General features: G+C 35.2%; 2 protein-coding genes across 4 annotated transcripts in view; one reads left to right on the forward strand and one right to left on the reverse strand.

The window, feature by feature from the left end:
• Positions 1-280: 280 nt before the first annotated feature.
• On the reverse strand, positions 281-4,660 carry ndr2 (nodal-related 2; the record flags this gene model as incomplete). Its single annotated transcript, XM_079595603.1, has 3 exons — positions 281-433; positions 1,339-2,081; positions 4,423-4,660. The coding sequence occupies 3 exons, from the start codon at positions 4,658-4,660 to the stop codon at positions 281-283; spliced, it is 1,134 nt and encodes a 377-aa protein (XP_079451729.1).
• A 1,323-nt stretch (positions 4,661-5,983) lies between these two features.
• pald1a (phosphatase domain containing paladin 1a) overlaps positions 5,984-22,500 on the forward strand; it is a 73,793-nt gene continuing 57,276 nt past the window's right edge. The window contains exon 1 of one of the 3 annotated variants that reach the window (XM_079595092.1): positions 5,984-6,286. The gene's annotated coding sequence lies outside the window, so the exon portion shown is untranslated. Of the gene's footprint in view, positions 6,287-6,655; positions 6,942-15,154; positions 15,402-22,500 lie in introns of those variants that run through there. The other 2 variants (XM_079595094.1, XM_079595093.1) reach the window with 2 other exon arrangements.

Genomic DNA, 22,500 nt, shown 5'->3' on the forward strand with positions numbered 1-22,500 from the left:
AAGATCGGATGAAGATCTGATGAAGATCGTCTCTGATGAAGATTGCCTCCTGATGAAGATCTGATGAAGATCTGATGAAGACCGTCTCCTGATGAAGATCTGATGAAGACCGTCTCTGATGAAGATCGTCTCTGATGAAGACCGCCTCTGATGAAGATCTGATGAAGATCTGATGAAGATCTGATGAAGATCGTCTCTGATGAAGACCGTCTCTGATGAAGATCGTCTCTGATGAAGATCGTCTCTGATGAAGATCGCCTCTGATGAAGACGTGGGTCGGTCACAGGCACCCACACTCCTCCACCAGCATGTCCTCGTGGTGTCTGAGGATGAGTTCCCCGTTCTCGTAGTAGAGCATGCTGAGCGGACTCATCTTGGTGGGCGCGCAGCACGCGGCCGGAGCTCTGCTGGGGTGATAATACTTCAGCAAACTCTGCGGGAGGAGCGCAGGCACAGCATCGGTCACAGTCAGGTCATCTTCATCCTCATACACTCTTATTTTAACTTCACCTAAAGTTTCAGTCATTTTGCTGTGTCATTTTATTACTTTTAATTTCAATACTTCAAGTTAAACTAAATGACAATGAGAAATGTTGCCTTGGCATCTAGATAACTAAAATAAGTTTTTCATATTCAGTTAACATTTATTTCTATTTGCAAAAATGTTTTTTTTATGTAATTTTTAGCTACTGAAATGAAAATGAGAAATGAGATGTTTAAAGTTTTTTTTTATATTTTATTTTATTTCAAGTAACGATTTTTTTTTGTCATTTATATTTCAGTTTTAGTTTTATTTAGTACGTTAAGTTAAACTAAATGAAAATGAGAAATGTTGCTGAAATAAAATACTTTTTTGGTTAACATTTATTTTATTTGGTGACAATTTTTTTTAATGTAGCTACTTTTTTATTTCAGTTTTAGCGTACTTATTTTAGTTCTGAAATGAAATTTTAAAAATTGTTATTTTATTTTATCTCAAATATTGAAAGTTTATTCAATTGACATTTTTTACGTCATTTTTTTATTTCAGTTTTAATTTGAGTTCTTTAATACTGAAATAAAAATGAGAAATAAAATGTTTTTTTTATATATATATATTTAAAGTTTTTTTCACTTAACATTTTTTTATGACATTTTTATTTGAGTTTAAGTACTTAAAAAAGCTAAATAAAAAATTGAAAATTTTCCTTGGCAACAAACAGAAATAAAACACTTTTCAACATTGCATTATATTTCAAGTAAAGAACATGTACTATGTGGTTCTAGCGAAGGCTGTTGAGGAGTTTAACGCTGGTTTGAGTGTGTGAGGCTCAGTGTGTGTCGTGTAGCGCCGCTCACCTGCATGTACGCGTGGTTGGTGGGATGAAGCTCTTCTCCCAGAGGATTCGGGCAGCTTCCCTCGCACCGGAACGCGTTGTACTTCTTCGGGAAAACGATCCAGGATCCCCATCCGATCTGATTGAAGTCCACATGCATGTCGACTCTCCTGCACATGGCGCTCCTGTCCACCGAAGTCTTGAGCGGCTCCGGGTTCCTCATGGGCTGACCTCTGCGACCCCTCCTGCTCTTCTGCAACTTCTCCCTCCGGATCTCCTTCCCTTCGCTGTTGAACAAGAACTTGGACTTCTCCGCTGTGTGGAGGAGACTGGCTTTATCCGGTTCTCCCAGTTCAGAGCTGGTTTGAGAGAACACCAGGAGCATTGCTCTGTGACGGATGCCGTCGAGATGCTTCGGCCCGTTTTGAAGAATCCTCACGGCTCTTTTCGCCTTCACGCGCCTTTTCTCGGAAAGCTTGGGACCGATCCAGTCTAGAAGCAGGTGTGTGACGTTATAGACCCTCCAGTTGTGGGAAACACTCATCAGAGATGATCCCGAGAGCTGGCCCAGGGACTGGTTTTCCAGACAGGATTGGCGCTGGTTGCACGGGACGTCCTGCTGGTGTCTGATCTCCACTGTGATGTTCGTCTGATGCGTTTCTCTGGGAATGCGGATCCTCAGCTCCGCGGACTGGATCTGGCGCTCGGAAAGCACAGAGGAAAGGTCGAAGTGTGTGATGTAGTGTCGGTCTTGGTTGATCACACCTGGAATAAGACGATGAGAAGATGTAAATCACATGCATATTACAAAATACATTATTTCCATTTAATTCTTTTTTGTTTATATTAAGTTAAACTTTTATCCCTTTACTTATGTGACCCTGAACCCCAAAACCAGTCTGAAGTCGCATTAGTATATCTGTGGCAATAGCCAACTATACATATGGGTCAAAATTATTGATTTTTCTTGCATTCAATTCAATTCACATTTATTTGTATAGCACTTTTCACAATACACATAATTTCAAATCAGCTTTACAGAGTGCATATTACAATTTAGAGTGAGTTTTTATGCCAAAAATCCTTAGGATATTAAGATCATGAAGATATTTAGTAAATGTCCTACCGTAAATATATAAAACATGTATTTTTGTGAGTGAATGCAGCACAATCGTGAACATAAATGCACAACTTTAAAGGAGATTTTCTCAATGTTTAGATTTTTTTGCTCCTCAGATTCCAGATTTTCAATAGTTGTGTCTCGACCAAATATTGTCCTATCCTAACAAACCACACATCAATGGAAAGCTTATGTATTCAGCTTTCAGATGATATATAACTCTCAATTTTAAAAATGGACTCTTCTGACTGGTTTTGTGGTCCAGGGTCACATGATGAACTGTTGGTGAGATTCACAGTTTAACACACAGCCCGTCACAGACTCTTTTGATGTTGATTTTTCTCCAGGGATGAATGGCTCTCTGTAGTGCACACAAACCTAAAGGTAATGAGGTGATTTGTGCCAGCTGAACACACACACTTTGATCCTCGTGTGTGTGAGGCTCTTGTCCAGTCGAGTGTATTAAGCCTGCTGTACATTTACATTAAAATTGCTAATTGCTTTGGTTTATCTAATAAGTGTTCCTGGCTGTGTTTAACAGCTCTGCCATTCAACATCAGTCTAGTTCAAATTATCATTATGACTTCTTTAATATTGGACTCATCTTCAAATTTGCAAAATTTCTGGAAAAATTGCACTTTAATATATTTGGCTTGGTTTGGCAATAATATTATCAATTATTATCATTGTTATTTGGGATTTGTATTGTAGTCTAATGATTATTCTATTTATTATAAATAATGTATTAAAAATGATCATTAGACCCCAACAATAAAATATAATATATAATAATATTAGAGATAATAAAAAAAACGATTATATTTTTAGTTGCATGTCTAATGATTATTCAGATTATTCTAAATAATTAATTTCAAATACTCTTTAGACCCCAACAATAATATATAATATTGGAGATTTTATTAGATTTTCTATATTTTGAGTTGCATGTCTAATAATTATTCAGATTATTCTAAATCATATATTTTAAATACTCATAGACTGCAACACTAAATTATAATAGGCTATTTGAGATCATTTAAAATGTTTATTATATTTTTCTTGTACAGTCTAATGATTATTCAGATTATTCTAAATAATTAATTTTAAATACTCATTAGACTGTAATAATAAAATATAATATTTGAGAGAATGTATTATGTTTCTTGTTGCATTCAAATGATTTTTTGTAATTTAATTGAAGTAATAATGCTACATCACAATAGAATACATATTTTAAACAATAATAATATAATACATTCATTTAAATCGATTAAAATGTTACATGATATAACTTATTATTGTTGTTGTTGACAAACCAAGATAATTGCATTAAAGTGCAATGCTTCCAGAAACGTTGTCAAATTTATTATTAAAGAAGGCATAAACAGTTTTTGAATATTTGAATATCGACAAGCTATTGATTTTTATAAACATTGCACATTAAATCTTCATATAGTCACTTAGTCAAAGGTTTGCACCGCATCGGTCTCATTTCTTGAATTATTATTATTCCGTATCACATCATCACTCTGATTAAAACCCGCGCAGTATCGATCTGATATTAAGTTGATCTTAATGGAGAGGCCAGGCAGTGCGACTGTAATCCCTTCAGAACAAACACCGAAACCCATCGTTTAACACCTCCAGAACTCGTGCTCGGAACCCGGACTCTAATCTAATCAGACGACGTGTGAAAAAGAGCCGAGGAGGCTGATGTTGATTTGGGTTTAACAACTGATTTGTGTAAGGATGTCTGGCGAGGGTCTAATCCACATCAGCTTTGCGCAGAGCATTAGTCCTGGACTTATTCACCAGCAAGTGAGATGTGGATTGAAGGTGTCTGGCACTGAGATTTGACAGCCAGGAGCCACTGAGACCCCCAAACAAAAGAGCCTGAGTTTGCACCTCGGTGCGCAACTCTCCCGTTTATAAATGCACAAATAGCGCAATCTACGCATGCGTATGGAACAGTGAATCAAATCTTACTCTTTGATAGGATGCTCTTGATGGTATCCGCGTGCTCGTGCTCCATGCTCTCCACGGGACGCGTCTGGTTGAGTCTGAAATGCCTGTAGAGGTGCATCATGTAAGTGGGTAAATGATAGCGATGTCCTCGGTCCGCTCTGGAGGAGTGAAGTGACATATTCCTCGCGCCATGTTTTCCAAATACTCCAATAAGCAGAAGTTGGTAGCAGGCCAGGCGCAAAGCTCCGTGCGCGATCATGATGGACTGGAGGCAGAATGACAGGTCGAGGGGTCCAGGAGAGCTTATATACCCCCCCTCCCTCTGGCCCTATGCATATTTAACAAGTAGCAGAGGACATTAAAGGAAATTGACATGCCATGACAGCTCATCATCTATTCATGTGGTAATGCGGCGCATATTTTACAATGAACAATTAAAACACCTTGCGCCCAGGTTGCTTTGCCCTTTGAAGACTGCGTGGCACTTTCTCAAGCCAAGGCGACAGATATACAGTCTTTCTCTGCTCTTATCAAATGCATAAAACATAAAATGTATATACGGATAGACTCAACATAAATGTTATTTTGCATATCTTATTTTGATGTCTCTTGGTTCAGATCATTTGCATTGCAACTGACCTTACTGGCAACTGACAACTGACTTGCTTACATGTTATGGGTATTAATATAATACACGTGTATAGAACATGTATAGAACATGTTCTAGTGAATTTCAAGTTATGGGTTAGGCTATATAGGCTACATTATTTTTGTAATTTTGCGTATGTCTTATTTTATCAGTACTTATTAGTATTTTGTTACTAACTGTATAAAAGTTAATAGTCTTTTCACAGCAGGCTTTGGCAAAAAAAAAAAAAAAAAAAAGGTAGTAATTAAGATGAAGTCTTTAGTTTCGATTAATTGCAAAGATAAAAGTTTGAATATATACACGTCATATGGTGAGTATGTCTGTGTGTATGTATATAACACACACACACACACACACACTTTTATGTTAGATGTTATTTATTTATTTGACAGCACTAATATATATATAATCGATTAATCGTGATTAATCACATCTAATGTGTGTGTGTGTTTCATGAGTATATACATTATGTCTGCGTGTGCATGTATATATATACACACACACACACACACACATTTACGTTAGATGTTATTTATTTATTTGACAGCACTTATATATATATATATTTAATCGATTAATCGTGATTAATCACATCTAACATGTGTGTTTCATGTGGAGAGTATATACATTATGTCTGTGTGTGTGTGTGTGTGTGTGTACACGCACACACACACACACACACACACACACACACACACACACACACACACACACACACACACACACACACACACACACACACACACACACACACACACAAACAAACCTTTATTTTATATGCGATTAATCACGATTTTATTTATATATATTCAAACTTTTATGTTAGCAATTCATCGATTATATATATATATATATATAGGCTATATATATATATATATATATATATATATATATATATATATAAAATAATTGTCATAGATTAAATGAATGGCTAGACAGACTAATATACAGAATACACGTTTTCTGTTTCTGGTTGAACTGATTTTAGGATCCTGCAGCGCCTGGCACCAAACACACACAGACACACACACACACACGTGGACACACGCATGCTCAAAGAGCCCGTCTTACACCCCGCGAGAGCCTTCTTTCTTTCTTTCTTTTTTCTTTCTTCCCTTCCTTCCCGAGCGAGTGTTTGACTCCAGCCGCGCACAGAGAGACTCGCTGAAGTGTGTGTGTGTGTGTGTTTGCTCAGACCAGTTCTGTTTGCAAGGCGGAGGCTGTTTCACGGCGATGGTGAGTGTTCAACTTTCTGCAGTGCTTTATATCTGATCGAGCTTCTCCTCACATGCACGGATGTCCTACATGCTTCATGAAGCTACATTGTTGTAGTTGTGAAAAGCTCGAGGTATTAAAACCAGTGTGTAACAGTCCGGGTCTGTTCAGATCGTAAATGTAGCGGCATGTTACTGTTTCTGCGTTAAACTGCACGAATATGATTCACTAGTCAGATTATTACACACTACAACGAGTGTTTTGTGATTTGTAAATAAGTTTAGAACACACACGCAGAGAAGATAGATAACAAGAAACGCAGGAAAATGATTTAACCTGGCGTCTGATTCAGTGAGTCGGTTCATTCGAACGAGTCTTTCGCTATTTTACTTGCTCTGTGAATGAAACATCTAGTTAAATCATAGTATGGCCCCAACGCAATTCACAGTTTGGGCTCGACCGAATCATTTAAATGAACCGACTCAAATGAACGATTCGTTAGAATTAGACCGCTCTTCTGTTATCAAAAGAGAATCGTTTGTGTAGCCTACTATGTGTCGCATCGAGTTACTTTGTAGTAGCAAAGAACAAACCTCGATTAAACTAACGATTAAACTCTCATTCACGGCCATTATCTTGATGTTTGAATAACTTATGAAGTCTTTCACACCCTGAGGTAAGTTTATAAAGCTTTTGAAGCGGCAGCTTGAGGAAAGTAGATAAATCCATAACTGAGGGAACAATTTGTGGAGAATTTTTTCATATTTCCAACCGAACATAAAAATGAAGCATTTCCTTAATTATTAGGAAAATAGTGTGCCCTAAAAGAGTCTTTAACGTTTCTCATTTTTCTTGACAGGCTTCAGCTCAAATTAGAAACTCATTAAATAAGACATAATCTTTTTCTCATTATTGTAAATGGATGAAACCTACATGTTTAAATCGCATCAATCCACATAAAAGCTATTTGATATTAGAGGATTGAAATGCTAATGTGTGGATCGAGAGTCAAGCTTATGAAGATTAATGGTGATGAAGTTCGTTTCGATGCTGTTGGGTTACTTGAGCTGATAGTCATCAGAACTCTATGAATAATCCATTTGTTTGAACCTGTCGGTACTAGATTAGAGGAGTTTGCGTTAGGGATTGAGATAAAGTCAGGTAAAGTGATAAAGAATAGGCACGGGTCATTATAGAAATGAGGCCAATTGAAATTAGGCACACTGCTTCCTTATTGGAAACATTTAATTCATATTTAATACAGGCTAGATGCATTAAGGGGAAATATTCTTCTTTAGGTATTTCATAAAACTGTGTTATTTGTCTGAGATTGGGGCAAGTTGTCACAATGTCTATATGAGGGATGTCTATGTCTAATGTCTATTTTTTGCACAAATGCATGTTTTCTCTAGCAGTGATTTTAGTGTTGTTGATGCAAACAGCTGCTGAATATAAGTTTATGTCCCTCAAACTACACATTTAAGTGCTATCTAATCCACATTGGGAGACACCTTGTTGGAAACACAAAATTCATATTTATTTTATAGGCTAAAGATGCATTTAAAGGGAATTAAGGGGAAATATTCTTCTTTAGGTATTACTAAAGAAGAATATTTCCCCTTAAATGCATCTATGCATCTGGATCTCTATTCATAAAACTTTGTTATTAGTCTGAGATTGGGGCAAGTTGTCACAATGTCTCTATGAGGTTTTAAGCCAGAAATCTATTGCACGAATACTTTTCTCAACAGGTGATTTTGTGTTGTTGATGCAAACAGCTGCTGAATATAATTTTCTGTCCTTCAAACTACAATTTTAAGTGCTATCTAATCCACATTGGGAGACACTTTCTATTTTAGCTACTTTGTGGTTTCGTAAAATGTCTTGCGTTCAAGTTTTTCTGAAAAGCCAAATCATTTAATAAAAATGCATTCGCTTTAATACATGCAGTTTCGTCAACAATTCTGCTTTAAATCAGTGTGAATATAGCAGGTTCCCACTGTGACAACTTACCCCTGATCGTGTGACAACATGCCCCGCTACTGGATTCAAACATCTTCAAAATATTTTTGTAATCAATACTTTTAGTTTTGTGTCTGTACAGAAATTTACTTTCAAAGAACCTACTTTTTTGTTTGTTTTTTTAAACCCATCCTGAGAAACATTAATTGGAAATAGTTCATTGGAATAATTTCATCGTATAGAAACTGCATCTGATCTTGGCATTTTGAACATGGATTGTAAGATTGCAAAACCACTCTTAGAAACTTTTTGCACATGTCTCATCGTGAATAAATCAATTTTTGGATTGTTTTTGGACAGCTTGAGTTTGTTGCTACAAAAAGAAGATTAATTCACATGCTCAAAGTAATTTATGTGAAATGCATCTTTAAAAGTAAAATATTTGGCATTTGAGCACAGATACAGCAACTTTAATCTATTGCAATGATATGTAACGTGAATGAAGAGCTTGTTTGTGTTTGTTTAATGTCTCGCTGATTTTGTGTTTGTCCACTGGAGGTGAGTTCATCTGTCATGATGTGTAAAGATGATCTCAGCCACTAGATGTCATGTCCAGCTTTTGTCCGTCCAGTAATAGTACGGCTAAAATACTCAGACGGTCAGTCTTTGAAGGCAGCGTTCAGTGTGTCCTTTTTATTTTTAAGCCTATGATTTCATTTCTACCAAAATGGAAATAAGGATCATCATAGTCATATCTCTGCAGTTCACATCAGATCACAGATATGACGTAGTCTAGTGTTATTTTAGTATCAGTACTTCACATCACGGTAATTTGCAATACTACATTACTTATTACTAAGTTAAACTAAAATGAGAAATGTTGCCTTTGTGAGAATATGGTGCAAAAGTTCATTTATTTCAGTAATGCAACTTAAAATGTGACACTAATATATTATATAGACTCATTACATGAAAAGTGAGATATTTCAAGCCTTTATTTGTTATAATTTTGATGATTATGGCTTACAGCTTATGAAAACCTTTTCACAATATTCTAATTTTGAATTTGGGGTTTTCATAAGCTGTAAGCCATAATCATCAAAATTATAACAAATAAAGGCTTGAAATATCTCACTTTGCATGTAATGAGTCTATATAATTTATTAGTTTCACCTTTTAAGTTGAATTACTGAAATAAATTAACTTTTGCACCATATTCTAATTTTTCCCGTTTCACTTGTCCTGTATATAATAAAGTTTTTTGTATACATTTTTCAATCAGTACTTTATAAGATTATTTTTATTTTGGGAAACTTATACTTTACGCATAATATCATACTTTTTTTCTCCACTGCATGTCATTCCTCGTGAAGAAATCGTGTCTGTTTATTGAACAAACCGATTATTTTCAGTTAACCTGTTAAAACGGGTCGCAAATCAAACGATTCATTCGTTGCATTTATTCTGGAGTCGACAACTAACTAGATGATCCGGTCAGAGCGAGTCTCCAGTTAACACTGAGTTCAGGACTCTTGCCATCAGCAAAAATATTTTGCATATCCAGATAGTGAAGTCTGGACAGCAATAAAACGCATGATTTTTTCCAAATCTGATCCAAATAACTTTTGGAGGTGGTTTGAAATGCGATTATAATCAGATTTGTACAGATGTGTCTCTGGCTGCTCTTTATGTGACACAACTATAGCATCAAAACTGGTGAGCGAATCACAGCACCCCTCACTCACTGCACCGTGAAACATCCCAATATATCTCAGTCTCCTCCGTTGCCGAGCTTTTGTTGTTCTGCACCGCGACTCAACATTGCATATTTGGATTTATGATTTTATTTGCACTTTTTTTGCATCTGTTTTGAAAGCCTTGTCACATGTCGTCACCAAAGCAGATAGATTGGTTGTCTGGACACACAAATCTTATTTGATCACTTGCAATTAATAGTACAGTCAGACAGTCTGCCTGAAAAGATCTGATTTGAGAAAGTCAGTCTGAATAAAGGCAACATGTCAGTTCTGTCATGAGTCATGACAACTCTCAGATGGTTCGGCATGATAATGGATTTTACATTGTTGGTATGTTTGGTATTGGCGGAATAGATCTGCTGCGTTTCTGCTGCTATTGCTACTTTTGGTTATTGCTGCTTCTGTTATTATTGCTACTTTTGGTTAGCGCTGTAAACGATTAATCGCGATTAATCGAATCCAAAATAAAAGTTTGTGTTTACATAATATGCGTGTATACTTATTTTGTATATATAAATACACACACATGCATGTATATATTTAAGAAAAATGTGTTATTTATATATAAAACAGTTCTATTTATATATATATATATATATTTTTTTTTTATTAAACACACTTAGGCTATTTACAAAACACAATTTACAAAATCTCTCGTTCTATTTATATATAATATAAATCATATACAAATATATATGCAGTACCCATCAGGGGAAATATTTCTCAAATATGTGTGTGTATTTATATATACAAAAGAATTATACACAACACACACACATATATTATGTAAACACAAACTTTTATTTTGGATTCGATTATTCACGATTAATCGTTTACAGCCCTATTTTTGGTTATATGCATTTGGCAGACGCTTTTATCCAAAAAGATTTACTTTGCATTTCAAGGTACACATTTTACATTCTTATCAGTTCTTGCTTTTCCCTGGGATATTATTGCTACTTTTGCTATTATTTGCTATTACTATTATTGCTGCCGTTATTGCAACGTTTGGTTATTGCTCCGTTATTGCTGCTGCTGAAGAATAAGTACAGGACTTGCTACTGCCAATACACACACGACACGCTGCTGTGAGCAAGACACATAGATGTAGCACACCTGAATAACCAGTAGCAGATCTATACAGGTGGAGCTGGGGAAGGAGGAGGGTGCCTGAAAGCGCTGCAACTGCTGCAATACAGCAAATGCTGACCGAGTATTTAAATGTCGAGCAGCGAGCTCAATGGCTACTGATACAGCAGGGACCAATCAGCTGTGCCCTATAGAGAATGATGCGATTGCAAGCAGATTGAGTTGAGAATCGATCAGAACTTTTGTATTTGTTTGTGAACTATTGCAGGTTACTTGACAATTCCTTATAATTCATAATGGTGTCAGACTGGGCTGTAAAACCCATTTAAGCTCTATCAAACCGTACTCACGTTTTGGGTAAGATTGAGTATATAAAATTGCAAAATAAATAAACATTCATCAATCTCTAATTTTAATTTTAATACTTAAATACTAGTGCTGAGCAACGATTGATCGCGATTCAAAATAAAAGTTTGTGTTTAGATAATATTTGTGTGTACTGTGTATAATTATTTTGTATATATAATTACACATGCATACATGCATATATTTAATATTTGCATGTATATACTGTATATTAATACATAATTTATATTATATTAGGGCTGTAAACGATTAATCGCGATTAATTGAATCAAAATAAAAGTTTGTTTACATAATATATGTATTTTGTATATATAAATACACACACATGCTTGTATATATTTGAGAAATATTTGCATTTATATACTGCATATATATTTTAATGTGATTTATATAGATATAACTGTTTTATATATAATTTTTTTTTTTTTTAAATATATACATGCATGTGTGTGTATTTATATATATACAAAATAATTATACACAATACACACGTCACATTTGTGTATGTAAACAAACTTTTATTTTGGATTCGATTAATCGCTATTAATCGTTTACAGCCCTATATTATATATAAATATTTTATACATAACACATTTTTCTTAAATATATACAGTACATGCATGTGTGTTTATTTAAATACAAAATAATACACAGTACACACACACACACACACACGTATATTATGTAATCACAAACTTTTATTTCGGATGCGATTAATCGCGATTAATCATGATTAATCGTTGCCCATACATTAAAAATCAAGTTCTTTGTAATATTTTATTAGGGTATCTGTACTTTTACTTTTGATTTGTGCACCTCGTCCACCACTAGTTTTAGTTTAACTATAATAATAACCCTATTTTAGTCTCTAACTGACTGTGCAGAAGGACAATTCGCTTTGTTTTCTGGGCCATCAGGGGCTCTGATGTGTGTTTTCTGTTTCATTGATCATGGCGGGCGAATCCAGACAGGAAAATGTTCTTCCTAACGGAAACCCACGCTAGCACAGGTGTCGCGCTCTCGGAGCGGAGCGAGTCCAGCCGGAAACGGATGTTTAAAACACAAAAAGCATTGATCAGAGCGGCAGAGAGCAGGAAAAGGGCAGATTAACGTTTCTCTTCTCACAGCCGGTGAGGAAGTTTCACAGGAAGCTGAAGTGTTGTTCACTGCTTCAGAACGTCACTTGTCACCATCACCCGATCGAGGTCTTCTGCTGCTCGCGTCTGCCTCATTTCTCTGATTATATCCACAAGCGGAGCTGCTTTAACTGAACAAATGTGACCCTGGACCACAAAACCAGTCATTTTTTGAAGTTGAGATGTATATCATATGAAAGCTGAATACATAAGCTTTCCATTGATGTGTGGTTTGTTAGGATAGGACAATATTTGGTCGAGACACAACTATTGAAAATCGGGAATCTGAGGGAGCAAAAATATCGAAATATTGAGAAAATCTCCTTTAAAGTTGTGCATTTACGTATTTTTTTCTGTTAAACAAACCTAGAGAGTATTTCAAACTCGAAGTCATCATGAAATCCACAATTTGTTTTCATTCATGTTTCTGGACTCTTTGTGAATTATTAACATGTGCATGTTATTCTAAGCAATTTTTTAATATTATTAGCTTTCGTATTTCTTTTTCATTTTCATATATGTGACCCTGGACCACAAAACTAGTCATAAGGTTAAATTTTTTGAAATTGAGATGTATATATCAGATGAAAGCTGAATAAATAAGCTTTCCACTGATGTGTGGTTTGTTAGGATAGGACAATATTTGGTCGAGATAGGAATATTGTAAATCTGGAATCTGATGCAAAAAAATGTAAACATTGAGAAAATCTCCTTTAAAGTTGTGCATTTATGTTCACGATTGTGCTGCATTCACTCACAAAAATACATGTTTTATATATTTACGGTAGGACATTTACTAAATATCTTCATGGAACATGATCTTAATATCCTCATGATTTTTGGCATAAAAGAAAAATGGATAATTTTGACCCGTACAGTGTATAGTTGATATTGCCACAGATATACCCGTGCGGCTCCAGACTGGGTTTGGGATCCAGAGTCACACATGATTACTACTCTATGCACGATTAGCACAAGGGTAAAATGTCACAGAGCCTCATAAAGAAGAGAGATGCATGACTTCCGCTGTTCGCTGAGGCTTTGGTCTCGCGCGCTCTCGTCAGTTATTGCGTTGGCAGGTTCATCAAAGCCGTTAGAGGAAGACACAGGTGTGGTCGGGTCTGTTCTACTAAACAGCCGAATGATGCTGTACTCGCCTTTGTTTCGAATAAAACATTATATTTGACTTCTGTTGAGCTTTTTGTGTAATTTGAAGCTTCTGGTCACTCATGTGAACAAAAGTCATGTGTGTTTGAAACGGGATTGAATGGGATTGTAGTGTCATAATGTTCTTTTTTTTTTGTTGTGACACAACTCATGAGTCGTGTGTGTTGGTCCTCGTTTGCCAACAGTGTAAATTTAGCAAAGATTGAGATAGTGCAGCAATTTCCTGCCTCACCCTGTTTCTCTCTCTCTCTCTCTCTCTCTCTCTCTCTCTCTCTCTCTCTCTCTCTCTCTCTCTCTCTCTCTCTCTCTCTCTCTCTCTCTCTCTCTCTCTCTCTCTCTCTCTCTCTCTCTCTCTCTCTCTCTCTCTCTCTCTCTCTCTCTCTCTCTCTCTCTCTCTCTCTCTCTCTCTCTCTCTCTCTCTCTCTCTCTCTGATATTAATATCTGAATTGAAAGTATTAATACATGAGGCAATATATTCAGAAATGTCGCAAGCACCACTTCTATGGGACTAGTGGAGTTATAGTTAAAGACCAATTTATCCCAAAAGATCTGGCAAACCCTCAGATTTTCAATATCCTCAAAACTATAATGATTCCTAAAATAAATAATTATTTCTAATTATTATCTTAAGGGTTGGGTATAATATATTGATATATATTATAAGTTTAAATAAATATAAAATATAATATAATAATATTTCTACTAACATTTTATAAAATGTATTAGATATTTATATATATTTTAATATATTATATATATATATATATATATATATATATATAAAATACATTTATATATATTTATAAAATGTATATATTTATATTATATATATATATATATATATGTATATATTTATATTATATATATATATATATATATATATAATTTTTTAAATAGATTTTATATGACTTTAAAAGTAATTTTATTAATTTTATTTTAATATTGAAGTACATTAGCTTATACAGTAGGAGTCTCAGTCCTCAGGTAAATGCATGTGTGTGTGTGTCCAGTATCTTACCTCAGCATCTTACCTGAAATGTACCATGTTTACTCAGCTGTGTGTGTGTGTGTGTGTGTTGACGTTCAGAGACAGGGCGTCTTAATTGCTTACGAATGAAGTAATTAGTGTGGTGTGCTAACTTACGAGAGCTGCGGTGAATTACACGATGTAAACACACATGCTGTTAGCTCGTCGTGTTGTTTGGTTTGTGCTGACTGTGACTGAGTGTGTGTGTGTGTGTGACTGACTGAGTGTGTGTGTGTGTTTGTAGGGGCGGCAGTCACACGGTCACACTGTGGAGAGCTTTTAATTCATGTGGTAATGTGAGTGTGAGTGTGTGTGTGTGTGTGTGATGGGTAAGACCCACCCACATATCCTTCACACACGCGGATTTACCACGCCGCTCTTCCTGAGATTGTGTTTGTGTCTGACGCTCGCTGTCGCTCAGACTGAAGTCTCGCTGTCTTAGACTACTAATCAGAGGCTGACTGCCCTAAACACACACACACACACACACACACACACACACACACACACGGACGCATGTATGCACACCGCTGTAGAGAAACTCATGGCACGCCTCAGTTAGTCAGAGATCTGTCCGTGGGATCTCTAGACGTCTCTGGATTTGATGTTGCTGCGACGTGTGTGTTCTCAGGTACGGCTGGACCGTGTGTGTGTGACGGTTTGAATGTGTTTTATGTTAGTCGAGTCTTTGTTTTGTGTTCTCTACTGGCTTTATTTGTCATTGAGTGATGAATCTTGTTGCACACAGTAGGCATCATCACGAGGAGATTTATGAACTTGTTGAGTTTGTTGTTTATATTCTTCGGCTCAAATATTTCTCACGAGCTCGTTTGAACATGAGTTTTCGTTTCATGTCCATTTTGTGTACAGACTATATAAGTGATGGCTTTTGTACTTGGGTGATGTGCAAAAAAGAACAAAACTGGTTTAAAATGTGTTCTTATATTATATACATGTAAAAAAAAGTGCTATTTTCATGTTGATTTTAATAACTCCAAAAGTGTAAAGTGGAAAAAATGCACGTGTACACATCTTAATCTTGTGTGTGTGTTCATCTTAATCTTTAAATTATTTTCAAGTTGCCGTTACACCGAGTTGTCCTTGACCCGCTCATGAGGGTGTACAGGGGTCTCCTCTGTGATGTCATATCCTGCTTTATGGTTTTCTTGATGATGACAACAAAAATGAGTTCCTGTCGGTTACACCACACAGATTTGCCAGATTATGTTTTTTTTAAATAATAATATTTAAGCTTCACTGCTACTCGATCTTTTACATTGATGCAAATAGTTTGTTCAATGTTGCCGTCCTCAAAGCTAAAAATTATTTCTAAAATGAGTAATTGCTTTGTTAATGGTGTTTTAGGTACTGTAAAATTTTTATTCATTTATATATTTTTTAGGGCTGTCAAGATTAATCGTGATTAATCACATCCAAAATAAAAGTTTGTGTTTACATAATATGTGTGTGTACTGTGTATAATTATGTATAAATGCACACATTCATGTATATATTTATGAAATATTTGCATTTATATACTGTATATACATTTATATCATTTATATTATATATAAATATTTTATAAATAAATATAACCAATTTTTCTTAAATATATACATGATTGTGTGTGTTTTTATATATATATAAATAATTATACACAGTACACACACATATATTATGTAAACACAAACTTTTATTTTGGATGCGATTATAATCTTTTGAAAGCCCTAATATTTTTATATAATATTTATTTATTCATAATAATTCATTTTTTAGACTCACTTAAACACCAATATTTATTTAGGAATATTTTTTAAGCTTTTCATATATGCGTGTATGTATTTACATGACGTTTTAAAATAATTTTTATAGTTATGTTTTTATTTTATTTTTATATTAAAGTACATTAGTAGAGTAGCGTCTTTGAGCTGTCCTCAGATATCGAGATACGTGTGTGTGTGTGTGTGTGTGTGTGTGTGTGTGTGTGTGTGTGTGTGTCTCTGTATGAGATGCATTTTTTAAAATGTTTTTTTCTGAAATGAAATGAGCCGCTCTCGCTGCTCGATGTTGAAAGGCATTGGCACGAGTGTAGAGACTGAGTGATTATTGGGAAGTGCAGTTCCAGTAATGGCTTTCTCAGTGCTGTGGTCTGATTGTGAGCGCGCCGTCGGTCACATGATGTGTTTTCCATGGGATTCGAGCAGGAATGATCTGACAGTCTGTTGTTTACTACAGTCCCACAGTCCACCCTGTCGTTCTAAAGCGTTTGATTGCAGAATGTCCATGAAAATGCACATTTCGGACTTAAGTGGTTGTAATTCAAGAATTCTTTGGAATATAGACGTAAGATTGGTCTTGTTTTAAAGAAGAAATTTGGCAGATGTTTTGTAGAAGTTAAATAAATTAAGAAAGTGTAACAGAAAAAAAGTTATAGAAGTTTGAGTTTATGAAAATATAAAATAAAAAAATTTAATTATTCATATTTTATATAAAATATATATATTTTAAAGCCTGGGTGACTAAAACTGCAAAAAAATCAAAGCCAAAAATCTGAACAAGTTGTGTTTCAAATGTTAGGTTGATATCTCAGAAGATGAGCGTTCAGTGAGATTTAGTGTGTGCGCAGTACCACACTTCTCCACTAGTGGACATCACTGCCCATATAAGGGCGCCTCCATCTCCATATGTGTTTTTTCTTTATATTTAAAACATTTTCAGAGCTTTTTTTCTAAAAGAATTGAACAGATGCTATCTTTTGAACTCTTGGCATGAAAACAAACTGAGGTTTCTATCATTCTTTCATGATTTTTCATGTTCATCACTATTTCAAAATAAAGGTCTGAACACGCCTTAGGAGTATGAAAATATTATTGTTGCAAATTGATAAATTACAGCTTCTCTGTAATTTATTTTGAAAATCAGTCACCAAATATGAAAACTAGACATTGTAAGCTTTCAAATGATATATAGTTTGTCAATATTAGTTTAGGTTTAGTGTAGGATATTACTATTTTAAATATGTAATGACTTTGGGCCCACCGGTGGGCCGGTGACTGAGGTCATATGATATCTAATAGTTACAGATATGCCCAAATCCATTTATATATGGATTAATATCCAATATCCAGGCGCTTTCCTTTAACAGTAGAGCGTTAGCGCTTGCAACGCCGAGGTCATGGGTTCGATTCCCAGGGAAAGCAAGAACTGATAAGAATGTAAATGTGTGCGTTAAAATGCAATGTAAGTCGCTTTGGATAAAAGCGTCTGCCGAATGCATAAATGTAAATATATGATAAATAATACTCTTATATCCTATAATATCCTGTCGCCTTGAGTTTCCAGATTTAACATGCACATTAAGACGACAAACAACTCCTGTGTGTTGATATATGTAGATGGCGAGGCTGTGTTTTCATTTTGGGCTGAGCTCTGTTCAGAATAACTGTAATTATGTGCTATTTCTGATCTGTAAATGCCTGTGTGTGTGTGTGTGTGTGTGTGTGTGTGTGTGCGTGAGAGATAGATGATGCATAATTTTTCCTGCAGCATTCTGGGAAAACCATACAGCCTGTTTTGTCTCAGACAAACGCCAAGCTCCAGTAAAGTGCTGATATTTAGTTGCATGCAGAGTGCTTTTGAGTTTGAAGTTGAACTCTTATTTATGAAAGCACCATATATATATATATATATACACAGCGGCGGCCTTAAGCATCTGGGGGCCCGTTTCAATAACTAATATGGGGCCCTACCCACATAAAACATAAACATAATAGAGCAAAAAAAGCAAGGATTCCTGTTGGTTTGCATCAATGGTATATTATTTTATTACGTGCACTTTCAGCTTCATGATCAGGCAGCTCAACATAGAAATAAAACTATATACAATTATATTCGGCCGCTGCTGTCGCAGGTAGGGTTACAGATGCTGGACCAAAGAAAGAGGTCACTTTTGGTAGACTGGATAAAGCTTTTCTTTTATTGTCAGATATCTTTAGTTTTTCAGCATATGTACGTTTCATTTCCTCTTAAATTAATTTTGCTGCTCAAAATAACATTTTAACCTAACGGCAAAAAAGGCAAAGGTATAAACACATTTAAACTACCGATATTATACTTCAGATCGCTTAAGCCGTTCGCGGGGGCGGTAAACGTCTCCATGGTAACCGTGGCGCGAGTTCGACCAATCAGAGACGTCAGTGTTTTGCTTAGAATTGTGGGTAGTGTAGTCTTCAGAAGATCGCAAATAACAAGGTTGATTTCATACCTTGAAACTTTCGTTTCACAACCTCGTAGCTCGTGGTCAATCTACCTGGGATGGTTTAGACATTATGGCTGAAAATCAATATCCTACGGAGAAAATGAATGGGATTTTGCTGGTCTGTTAGGGTCCCCTTTGAGGGCGGGGCCTGTTTCAATTGAAGCGGGTATATATATATATATATATATATATATATGAAGACTTCAGATACAAAAGTGCCATCTGAAATTTTCTTCAAAAATGAAAATTATCAAGCTTGTATATTTACGTTAAGTAATTTCACTTTAATGACAATTAATAGGAAATTTTCATTTCCATTTGAAGTGAAATAACTGAACATATACACACAAGCTTGATAAAAATGATCATTCTAGAAGAAAATTTCAGATGGCAGTGGCACTTAGAGGATTTTGCATATATATATACATACTATGGTTCCTGTGGATATGCTTTTATATTTTAGTATTATTTCAAGAGGTATTCTGTATCATTGTAAATATGAATGTATATTTGTGCTTAAAGGTGGCGTGAATATTATGCAGAGTTAATTTCAATATCATTTAATCTGTACTTGAAGGTTGTCCATTCACCAAAACCTCCTTTACACTGTAAATGTTACAGTGTGTGAACATGCAAATCATTCAGCACCACGGTATTACCATACGATACCATCGTGAAGTAACATGCACATCCCCGTGATGTTGCAACACAGGAAACTGTGTGAGGAAGTCAGTTTTTCCGGGGCAGTTGTTCTCACTCGCAGGGGAAGTTTGACACTGCGGTTCACGGCTGATGGAGGTGAAGCGGCGAGAGTCTTTAATATGGTGTAAAACCTCAATAAACCGCTGTCAGTCAAGTGAATTAATCATCGCTGTCATGCATTTGGATGTTTTGTGTTTATAAAGACACTAAACATCCTCTTTTTTTATGAAGGTAGTTCCCCGTTTAAGGGATTTTTATGTCTTAAGTCATGGTTTTGTAACTCTGACCTTCACATAGTTTGTAACAAATGTGCCGCAGATTAAAGGATGTGTTCTGGTTTCCAGATTGATCCCTGTGTACTTAACAGGGTAACTGGTCATCTTAAGGGAATATTTACCTTAAAATTTTTAATTTAGGTTTGAAAAATAAATGTCCTCATAATTCAACTTAAAAACCTAAGTTCAGTTGATGACTTGTACAGCCAGTTTGATTATATTTAATTTAAGGCATTTCAACTCATTTCTTTGTTTTGTTTTTAAATTTAGCCAAGTTTTATCTTGTATTACTTAAATGAAGTTTGAGTAATCGAAAACGTATTCCATCCATACAATGGAAATCTAATGTTATTCAAAAATCATATTTTCTTTGCTCCATCACTAGTATTTTGGGTTTCTGTCTCTTTAAAAACAGAGCTAAGGCCACTTTAAACCCTGGTTAAAGATGCAATTTTGTTTAAAAAAAATTTATGAGTAATTTGCTTGATTAATCATTAAAAGATGGAGATCTTGATTCAAACACCCATGCACTTTTATTCCTCAATAACTACGAGTCCGATCACAGCGAACATTCAGAGATACAGAGAGAGCCGTTGCCATCTATAGGTATAAAACGGCTTTACAAACTCTTTTCAAATGCACAGCATCGTTATTTCTGTTTAATAATTCAGATTATCACAGAAGAACTGGCATGAAAGTTTATAGTTCAGATACTGAAAGTTCAGAGGCCTTTTGAAATACAACAACTTGACGCTTCGAATAAATCTTGTATCTATTACATCGTTACACCAGTAGGTGGCGACAAATGACTGTTTAAAAATGTATTTGTCATTGAATCATTCATTTAAGAGATTTGTTCAAAAACACTGATTCTTCCAGTGAACTCTTTGAGTGAGTCATTGAATCATTCATTCAAGAGATTCTTTCAAAAACACTTAGAAAATCACATACTCTTGAGTAAGTACTTATTTTGAATAAGTAATTACTTCACAATTGCTAAAAAATAGGGCTGCACAATATATAGAAATATCGCAAATGTACATATCGCGATATGCAAATCGCAACGGCTTGCAATAACTGGGATTATGAACAAAAGGCAAAGAGAAAATCTCTCACTGCTCTTGCTGAATAACTTTTGTAGCTTTAACCCTCTGGGGTCTGAGGGGTTTTCTGGGTCCTGGAGGTGTTCTGACATGCTCTGACATTTGTGCTTATTTCTGTTACTTGTGTGACATTTTCATGGCTAAAGTCTTATTACACTGCATTCAGCACAAACTCTGCTACAATAATATGCCAGCAGCATGTATGTAAAAGTTTGTAGTTTTGAGATAATGAAATTTATGCGTGGTTTGTGGAAAAAAAAGTCACTGAAATAAGGTCATAAAACCCATAATGATTATTTCTTCACAAGACTTTTGAAAATTCTATCACATAGCCTAGAATATTTGCTCCAAAACTGTGTGAAAATCACCCTGACTACTCATTCAGATTAAACAATATAATGATTAAAAATTTGTAAGACATGTTTTGTGTAAGAAAGCTTTATGCGAGGAGGCGTGAATCATCATGAATATTGATATGTTTCACTGAGAAAGACCAAGACCCTCCCATAATGGCCCTATCAGGTGCTCTCAGGCCCTCTCATTATGAGGAACCTTGCACAAAGAATGAGGAGAGACTTAAAAAAAGAATAGCTTTTTGATTATTTGGATTTATTTATAACACAACATAATCCAAAGATGCACAACAAATGACAAAAAGCACATTACTGAACACACTGATCTATAGACAGAGACTTGAACAGTAACTTTTTTAGTTACTGTTAATTAGATTAATTAATTAGATTAATTTTTTAATCGAGTCCCGGCCCTAATATATATATATAAATTAGGGCCGGGACTCGATTAAAAAAATTAATCTAATTAATTAGAGGCTTTGTAATTAATTAATCGAAACTAATCGCATTTTAATCGCATATAAATATTTGACCTGAGAACAGTGAGAAGTAATTTTTTTCACATGGATGTTTAGTATACCATTGAATAATGACTGAATACATAAGCTTAAGCAACAAAATATTGTTTATTTTTGTTCAACCAAGTCCAGCAGACCAGTGCTATTTTTGCCATTAAGTGTAACGTTAGCAATAGCCGTTCCGAATTCCTTGTTGCACAGCTTGCACACAACCATGCTCTTATCGACGCTTCCATCCGTTCGTAAATACTGTCTATGGAAGTTGTGAACGCTAGTTGGTGCTCCAGTATAATCGGTCCGCCTAAACTCATCCAGTGAGAAACGTTCTGCGGTGCAAAAATAAGTGCGATTAAAATGCGTTAATGTTTAACGCGTTATTTTTTGTGTAGTCCCGGCCCTAATATAAATATATATATATGTATATAGCCTATATTTCATTTAGCTGCTTTTTGGTTTTAATTTTAATTTTAGTTGTCTTTAACTATATAATATAACCCTGCACTTCCTGTGGAGGCGGGCGG

This window comes from Phoxinus phoxinus (genome assembly GCF_949152265.1).
Source record: "Phoxinus phoxinus genome assembly, chromosome: 21".
Classification (NCBI taxonomy): domain Eukaryota; kingdom Metazoa; phylum Chordata; class Actinopteri; order Cypriniformes; family Leuciscidae; genus Phoxinus; species Phoxinus phoxinus.